Source organism: Oncorhynchus kisutch, unplaced genomic scaffold, assembly GCF_002021735.2.
Source record: "Oncorhynchus kisutch isolate 150728-3 unplaced genomic scaffold, Okis_V2 scaffold803, whole genome shotgun sequence".
Classification (NCBI taxonomy): domain Eukaryota; kingdom Metazoa; phylum Chordata; class Actinopteri; order Salmoniformes; family Salmonidae; genus Oncorhynchus; species Oncorhynchus kisutch.
Window position 1 is genome coordinate 85003 of NW_022262748.1, and position 9704 is coordinate 94706.

The following is a 9704-nucleotide window of genomic DNA, read 5'->3' on the forward strand; positions in this document are numbered from 1 at the left end:
ATCACTCTTTCAATTCAGAGCCTGGATTTTCCCCCTGAGGCTAATATCCATATCATGCAGAAATCAATTGAACAGGGGGCAGTTTAGTGTTCTACATTGTGACATCATTAAAATACTCCCACTACAATGTTAAAACATTCTACATTGTGACATCATTAAAATACTCCTACTACAATGTTAAAACATTCTACATTGTGACATCATTAAAATACTCCTACTACAATGTTAAAACATTCTACATTGTGACATCATTAAAATACTCCTACTACAATGTTTAAACATTCTACATTGTGACATTAATTCATTGATATCATGAAACAACTCCTTCATTAATGTATTTTCTGATGTTTGATCAGAGATCTTTTATCAGAGTATCTCTTGTCACATTGACCACAGCTATGAGGTTTCTCTCCTGTGTGTGTTCTCTGGTGTACAATCAGATTGCTAGGTATAGTAAAATATAGTAAAACTCTTCCCACATTGACCACAGCTATAAGGTTTCTCTTCTGTGTGTGTTCTCTGGTGTACAATCAGATTGCTAGGTATAGTAAAATATAGTAAAACTCTTCCCACATTGACCACAGCTATGAGGTTTCTCTCCTGTGTGTGTTCTCTGGTGTACAATCAGATGGCTGGATGTAGTAAAACTCTTCCCACATTGTTCACAACTATAAGGTTTCTCTCCTGTGTGTGTTCTCTGGTGAGATAACAGGCTGCTTGACTGAGTAAAACTCTTCCCACATTGATCACAGCTATAAGGTTTCTCTCCTGTGTGAATTCTCATGTGTACTTTTAGTGAATTTGATCTTAATTAAGTAACTCTTCCCACAGTCAGAGCAGCAGTGAGATTTCTTCCCTGTTGGTCTCCACTGGTGTTTCTTGAGGTGTTCTGATCGGGGGGACTCTTCTCTGCCTCGTCAGCTTCATGATGTTGTTGAGGCTCCCCAGAGGATCCACGATAGTCACATCTCTCCCCTGTGTGAAATACAAAGTCAGACAGATTGTTAAAGGCCCACAACAGCAGAAATCCACTGTAAAAGGTGATGCCAACAGCGTAGCCATGATGTTGTACAACAATTGACGTCTGTAAAAGAATGTTAAAATTATTTGACAATTGTCTTAAGACAGTCAAGTGAGCAATAAGTCATATTGTCTTCCCCTAACAATAACATAGACCTACTGTAGGACCCATAACTTCCCCTAACAACAACATAGACCTACTGTAGGACCCATAACTTCACCTAACAACAACATAGACCTACTGTAGGACCCATAACTTCACCTAACAATAACATAGACCTACTGTAGGACCCATAACTTCCCCTAACAATAACATAGACCTACTGTAGGACCCATAACTTCCCCTAACAATAACATAGACCAACTGTAGGACCCATAACTTCCCCTAACAACAAAATAGACCTACTGTAGAACCCATAACTTCACCTAACAATAACATAGACCTACTGTAGGACCCATAACTTCACCTAACAATAACATAGACATAGGATTATAAATCATTTAATATTTCAGGTGAAACATGGAAACTAAAATGTGTTTGTCATGACATTTCATAACCTGATCACCAGATAATTGTGTGAATAATCCCACTAGGCTCCTCTGTAATGTGTTGTCATTCTAAATGTCCTGAATGAAGGAAAATAGCTCTCTGTGTTGTACAATAGCCTGTCCATTAAGTAACAGTTCTCTACACATGAGCTAAGTATCTCCGTGTCCAAACAGAGTAACGAGACGCTACTGTAAATCAAGCAGACAGTAACATTATAAATGTATTCATAGTGTAGTGAATTCGGGGGGAAGTCCTGAGCTGAACTCAAACCTGGTCCAATGACTGTCAAGCCAACACTTTAGAAATGTTACGAAAAGATGTCTGAACTTCTTGATGAGGTCGCTAGGTTTTGGGTTGAGGTTGCTACAATAGCTTTCTCTATGAATGTGAGAGTGGTTACATTTCTCCAGCCCCCATCCCTCAGCTGTTTACCAAACCAAGTCTCAGGGCAGCCATTTTGTTGCTGTTTAAATCCTAGGTTGTCCCTTTTAAAAAGCCAAATCAATCGATCAACCAATCTGCAGTTCAAACAATAACAAAGATGGCTCTTTCACTCCATAAACTGCATCCTCCTCTCTCTCCGCTTCCTCTTCTTTTACTGTAACATCCTCCTCCTCTTTCACTCTGAACGAGTCTTCCTTTTCTTTCACTGAAACGTCTTTCTCTTCTTCTTTAGCAGGAGGAGAGTAGCTTAGTGAACTCATGGTCGGAGATGTTCGCTAGCTAGCATTAGCGACTAGCCTAGTTCTAAGCTAATTTAGCAAACCAGCTAGCTGACAAACAACGTAAATATATAATTAAATGGGCCAACACGTACATACGACAGAAGTGTGTTTAATACACAGCGACTAATATACACCAAAACAGTGTAAAGAGAGTGAATGTTGTAGCTATGTTTGCTATAAAGCTACCGATGTGTCTAACTGTTGTTGTTGAAGCAGCGTCCCGTCCACTAGATTATACGTCACACTGGCAGCGTCGCCTGAACCTAAAAGACGCACATCGCCATCTGCTGACTGGAGGGGCAACGCAGTTGAGGAACCAAACGTTTATTTTTCATTTATTTCATTAAAATTGATATATTAATTAAGTCGTTCAAAGAGAAGCATGTGTTGATTGATTCGTTTTTAATGAGTGAGAATTTAAAACAAACTTTAGACCCACTACATATTTACATTGAACCATAGTTCTGACATGGATCATTTTGACCCCAGAGGCATATCTTTTATCACAGCCAAAATGTGGTTTATTCCATTTTTCATGACTTTGTCAATCAACTTGTTCTTAATAAATCTAAATCCTGGTTTAGTGTTTCTGTATCATTATGGACTTTTAACAAACTCAAATCCTTTGGAGTCATTTTGACTCCAGCCAAAAGCACCTTTGATAAATAGGACATTTATTTCAAATCAGAATCACATTTTATTGGTCACATACACGTGTTTAGCAAATGTTATTGCAGGTGTAGCAAAATGCTTGTGTTTCTAGCTCCGACAGCAGTAATATCTAACAAGTAATATCTAATCATTTCACAACATATACCCAATACACACACATCTAAGTATTTGAATGTAGGTTTCTCTGTAGACATGATCCATCCCACCAGAGGGTGGAGGGGCACCTGTATCAGTGGTTTTGACCAGATAGACACCTGCAGACACACAGTATAGTGCCTCCCATGTTCTCTCCTAAGATTGGACTTTCTATACCACGTATCACCTGACTGTGTACAAAACTGCCAATGATAGAAACCTCTTCCAGTGGTATACAGTGTATTCATTAAGTATTCAGACCCCTTCACTTATTCCACATTTAGTTACGTTACAGCCTCATTATAAAATTGAATATGTTTTCCCCTCATCAATCTAAACACAAAACCCCATAATGACAAACCAAAAACAGATTTTTAGACATTTTTGCAAATGTATTTACTTAAGTATTCAGACCCTTTGCTATGAGACTCGAAAATGAGCTCAGACATCTTGATTCCATTGATCATCCTTGAGATGTTTCTACAACTTGATTGGAGTCCACCTGTGGTCAATTCAATACATTAGACATGGTTTGGAAAGGCACACACCTGTCTATATAAGGTCCCACAGTTTACAGTGCATGTCAGAGCAAAAACCAAGCCATGAGGTCAAAGGAAATGTCCGTAGAGATTTGAGACAGGATTGTGTCGAGGCACAGATCTGTGGAAACGTACCAAAAAATGTCTGCAGCATTGACGGTCCCCATGAACACAATGGCCGCCATCATTCTTAAATGGAAGAAGTTTGGAACCACCAATACTCTTTCTAGAGCTGGCCGCCCGGCCAAACTGAGACATCGGGGGAGAAGGGCCTTGGCCAGGGGGGGGAACAAGAACCCGATGTTCACTCTGACAGAGCTCCAGATTTCCTCTGTGGAGACGGGAGAACCTTCCAGAAGGACACCATCTCTGCAGCACTCCGCCAATCAGGCCTTAATGTAGCAATGATTAAATTGTCAACATTTATTCAATGGACAATTCTGTGAACTGCTCTGTGAAAGGTGTCGGCTAGAGATTAATTGCTGGAGCTTGCAGAGATTTGTAGTCTTGCATGTTGTCTACTTTGATGCTAATTAGCATATTTGAAGCAGAGAGTAGAGAGAGACATCCCCATTAGTTCCTGCCAAGGCAGCATCTACTCTTCCTGGGGTTTATTATGGATCCCCATTAGTTCCTGCCAAGGCAGCAGCTACTCTTCCTGGGGGTTTATTATGGATCCCCATTAGTTCCTGCCAAGGCAGCAGCTACTCTTCCTGGGGTTTATTATGGATCCCCATTAGTTCCTGCCAAGGCAGCAGCTACTCTTCCTGGGGGTTTATTATGGATCCCCATTAGTTCCTGCCAAGGCAGCAGCTACTCTTCCTGGGGTTTATTATGGCTCCCCATTAGTTCCTGTCAAGGCAGCAGCTACTCTTCCTGGGGTTTATTATGGATCCCCATTAGTTCCTGCCAAGGCAGCAGCTACTCTTCCTGGGGGTTTATTATGGATCCCCATTAGTTCCTGCCAAGGCAGCAGCTACTCTTCCTGGGGTTTATTATGGATCCCCATTAGTTCCTGCCAAGGCAGCAGCTACTCTTCCTGGGGTTTATTATGGATCCCCATTAGTTCCTGCCAAGGCAGCAGCTACTCTTCCTGGGGTTTATTATGGATCCCCATTAGTTCCTGCCAAGGCAGCAGCTACTCTTCCTGGGGTTTAATATGGATCCCCATTAGTTCCTGCCAAGGCAGCAGCTACTCTTCCTGGGGTTTATTATGGATCCCCATTAGTTCCTGCCAAGGCAGCAGCTACTCTTCCTGGGGTTTATTATGGATCCCCATTAGTTCCTGCCAAGGCAGCAGCTACTCTTCCTGGGGTTTATTATGGATCCCCATTAGTTCCTGCCAAGGCAGCAGCTACTCTTCCTGGGGTTTATTGTGGATCCCCATTAGTTCCTGCCAAGGCAGCAGCTACTCTTCCTGGGGTTTATTATGGATCCCCATTAGTTCCTGCCAAGGCAGCAGCTACTCTTCCTGGGGTTAATTATGGATCCCCATTAGTTCCTGCCAAGGCAGCAGCTACTCTTCCTGGGGTTTATTATGGATCCCCATTAGTTCCTGCCAAGGCAGCAGCTACTCTTCCTGGGGTTTATTACGGATCCCCATTAGTTCCTGCCAAGGCAGCAGCTACTCTTCCTGGGGTCCAGCTAAAATAAAGGCAGTTATACCATTTTAAAAACATGACAATAAATTGACAACACACTGTGTCCTCAGTCACCTTGTCCCAGAGACATTTACATGGTTATCAAAACATCACACCAGGGTGAGTCTAAACAAAACACAGCCCTGTGGGGAAAATGAATGGAACCATCTCCCTGTTTGACCTCTAGTTGTTATGGATATTATGACTCTACAGAGACACACAGTGGACGTGTCAAAATATGTTCCATTGATAAATCACACTTTATTTAACCTCAATGTCATCTTGTGTTTACATGGCATTGTAGATTGTAGCTGTATATAGGATGTATTCTGGATGTTTTCAGTGTGTTTTTAACCCTTTCAGACAATGGATTAATCACAATTAAAAATAGTGCACTAACATTACACAAAGTGAACTCAAGTCTGACAGCCCAAACAAATACACACATTCTCAGTTAAAAACACAAGTCAGAACACAGCCTCTCGATTTTCTCATGTGTTTTCAGGTTCTCTGACTGGGAAAATGTCTTTCCACAATGAGAGCAGTGGTATGTCTTCTCCTCCTGTGTATTTGTATGTATTCCTTCATGCTCTTTCAGGTACCTTAACCGGGTAAATCTCTCTCCACACTGGTAGCAGCGGTACATCTTCTTACCTGTGTGTGTCCTCTCATGCTTGTTCAGGTTTCCTACCTGGCCAAAACTCTTTCCACAATGGGAACATTGGAAAAGCTTTTCCCCTGTGTGTCCCCTCTCATGCGTTTGCAGGCTCCCTAACTGGGAAAACGTCATTCCACATTGGGAACAGTGGTAAGGCTTCTCTCCAGTGTGTATTCTCTTATGTGTTCTCAGGCTCCCTAACTGGGTAAACGTCATTCCACATTGGGAACAGTGGTAAGGCTTCTCTCCAGTGTGTATTCTCTTATGTGTTCTCAGGCTCCCTAACTGGGTAAAACTCTTTCCACACTGGGAGCAGTGATGTCGTCCTGCTGGTTTGGACGTCTCGGGTCTGGTTTCCCTGAAGGACTCTTCCTGCTGTCAGAAGGAGAGTCTGGTCTCTCTCCTGTCCAAGACAAACAGATGATTTAATTAAACAGAGACCTGAATGAAACCTCCACATGATAAAACTTCCTATGATGTTTAATCTAGACTAGATCCCTCAATCACCTGAAGTCACTTTTCACAAGTGTTATTAAAGCCACTACAAAATGCAGGTCTCTGTGTGGTTCTTAGTCAGAGAGGCCTATAGAATGGTCTAGAATGTCATTGTATGCTGTAGCGTTTACACCAGTCCAGCCTACGCTTGACACTCTAGCAATGATTAAGTACTTTATGATAACGCGGAAATTAAATAAACGATTTGGTATCATTTTTATGATGGAAGATTGAATAAGTGTGCTTCAAACGGTTTGCTTGTAATGATTTGTAGCCATCGTCTCGACAACCTGTGCATGAGAGTCCATTCAACTCAGTTTCCCTACCTGAAAAAAAACGCCATTCCGTAAAGTGTATTCGCGCACGCAAATTCAGGAAGAAACCGAAGAGCAGATGGCCTGACCGCGTTTTGCGACTGTCGGCTCACTTGACCGCAGTCAACGGTGGGCTGGAAATCGCCTCCAGTTTAGTACAGTGGAACTGCAGTATTGCATGAAGGCAAGTCCATTCCGTGAGACATTTTAGTTGTGATGGGTTTGTGATGGGTGCAAATCCATTGTTAAAGTTTTGTTGTTGACCAGCTTCTTGATGCTATTCACATCTTACAGTGTAGCTTTATCAATTCCTACATTAAAAAACGGCATTTAAGATCAGAACTAGAGTAGAATGCCGTTTTAAAACCACGTATCAGTTCAACAACTATTTTCAAGACAGGACTTACTGGTGTTACTCAGATCTTCTGTCTCCTCCTCTTCTTCCCTCTCCTCCTCCTTCAATATGACAGTTATCTCTCCTTCATTCACTCCAAATAAAGTATAATCGTTTTCTTCCTCTTCTTTCTGTGTAACAGCCTCATCCTCTACTTCTTCGTTTACTGTGACATCCTCCTCTTCATTCTCCTCTTTCACGACAACGTTCAGCCAAATACCTTCTTTCTCCTTCCAGCAGACCTCTTTTTTAGCAGGAGGGCAGCAGCTTGCTGAGCTCATGGTCGGGGATGTTAGCCAGCTAACCTAGCTAGTTAGCGACTAGCCTAGTGATAGGCTCATTTATCAAGCCAGCTACCGTTACCTGACTAAACGGAAATATGACATGAAATGGGGAAACTAGTTAAAAGACAGAATTATGTTCCAAATACAGAAGTAAATATAGACCGAAGCAGTCTGAACAGCTTGAACGTTTCCGCTAGGAAGCTACCGAGGTGGCTGACGAGATGTTGTTGAAGAAGCGTCCCGTCCACTACATTATACGTCACTCTGATAGCATCGCCTGAAAAACGCATATCGCCATCTGTTGACTGGAGTGGTTAACGCAGATAAATGTTTATTTTATTTCCAGACAAAAAGTGCATTTTTAAATTTCTTTCATTAAATAATAATATAATAGTCAGACAACTGCAGATTTGTAATAAGTATGAATTTAAAACCTACTTCCACATTCTACCAACCAACAGATGTTTCTACTACAGGGAATATTAACCAATGAGGTGGGTCTTTACACATTCTACCAACCCAACAGATGTTTCTACTATGAACACTTTCTCACTTTCAGGTTCATTGAAGTTAAATTCCCAAAAAGCCTAAACAGGTTTGGTCATTATCAGGTATTGGAGCGTTGAAAGATGATGCACAACAACGGTTTCTTCCACGAAACCACGACTTCAATAACCACCGCGGTCAAAATAACTAAAGTAAGTCGCCATCGAAATGACTCCCGCTACAATCGACCTGTTCGCAACACATTGGTATTGGGATCTGACCTCATTGATCTGTCTGTAAGCTGTTTACATGGGTATTGGATCTAACCTCATTGATCTATCAGTAAGCTATGTTTACATGGGTATTGGGATCTGACCTCATTGATCTATCAGTAAGCTATGTTTACATGGGTATTGGATCTGACCTCATTGATCTATCAGTAAGCTATGTTTACATGGGTATTGGGATCTGACCTCATTGACCTATCAGTAAGCTATGTTTACATGGGTATTGGATCTGACCTCATTTATCTATCAGTAAGCTATGTTTACATGGGTATTGGATCTGACCTCATTGATCTATCAGTAAGCTATGTTTACATGGGTATTGGGATCTAACCTCATTGATCTATCAGTAAGCTATGTTTAGCTATGTTTAGATGGGTATTGGGATCTCAGCTATAGTATAATCCAGCATAGAGTTTGGAGTGTGACTGTTTGAGGTTGTGGACGGGTGTCTTTTATACTGATAACAAGTTCAAACAGGTGCCATTAATACAGGTAACGAGTGGAGGACAGAGGAGCCTCTTAAAGAAGAAGTTACAGGTCTGTGAGAGCCAGAAATATTGCTTGTTTGTAGGTGACCAAATACTTATTTTCCACCATAATTTGCAAATAAATTCATTAAAAATCCTACAATGTGATTTTCTGGATTTTTTTTCTCATTTTGTCTGTCATAGTTGAAGTGTACCTATGAAGAAAATTACAGGCCTCTCTCATCTTTTTAAGTGGGAGAACTTGCACAATTGGTGAATGACTAAATACCTTTTTGCCCCACTGTATATATATCATACACACACACACACACATTTTTGTAATAATGACAATTGCAACAATACTGAATGAACAATGAACACTTTTATTTTAACTTAATATAATACACACACACACACACACACACACACACACACACACACACACACACACACACACACACACACACACACACACACACACACACACACACACACACACACCTCTGAAGTGACAATGATACTGAAGAGAAACTGTAACTGTTTCTATGTGCAGGAAATCCTATTTTAATAATGGACATGGTAAGAATTGACGACCAAAGTGCGAGTCATAATTCCCATGACACCTTCTAGCAAAATCTGAAAAGCGATTCCTTCATTTATTCCATAGGATATTTTTAGATTCACTTAAAATAAGGTCTGTGTTGAGTGTAGGCTTACACCACCTTGCCAATTGTATAACTGTGTAGATATCCACAGGACAAGGTAACTCTGGTCAATGTTGGCTAAATATAAGCAAAGATCATTTATGAAAATATGTTGACAAACGTTACCTTATCTTATACCTTATACCTTATCTTATACCTTATATCTTATACCTTATACCTTATCTCATACCTTATACCTTATCTTATACCTTATACCTTATACTTTATCTTATACCTTATACCTTATACCTTATACCTTATCTTATACCTTATACCTTATCTCATACCTTATACCTTATACCTTATACCTTATCTTATACCTTATACCTTATAC

The 9704-nt window shown here is 40.8% G+C and overlaps 1 protein-coding gene across 1 annotated transcript; it reads right to left on the minus strand.

Annotated features, from left to right (window-relative positions):
* Positions 1–5518: 5518 nt before the first annotated feature.
* LOC116362171 (histone H3.v1-like) lies at positions 5519–7728 on the minus strand. Its single transcript, XM_031816478.1, has 2 exons — positions 7156–7728; positions 5519–6342 (listed from the first exon to the last, which is right to left on the minus strand). Exons 1-2 carry the CDS (start codon positions 7421–7423, stop codon positions 6221–6223), a joined length of 390 nt encoding a protein of 129 aa, XP_031672338.1. The 5' UTR covers positions 7424–7728; the 3' UTR covers positions 5519–6220.
* Between the last annotated feature and the right edge of the window lie 1976 nt (positions 7729–9704).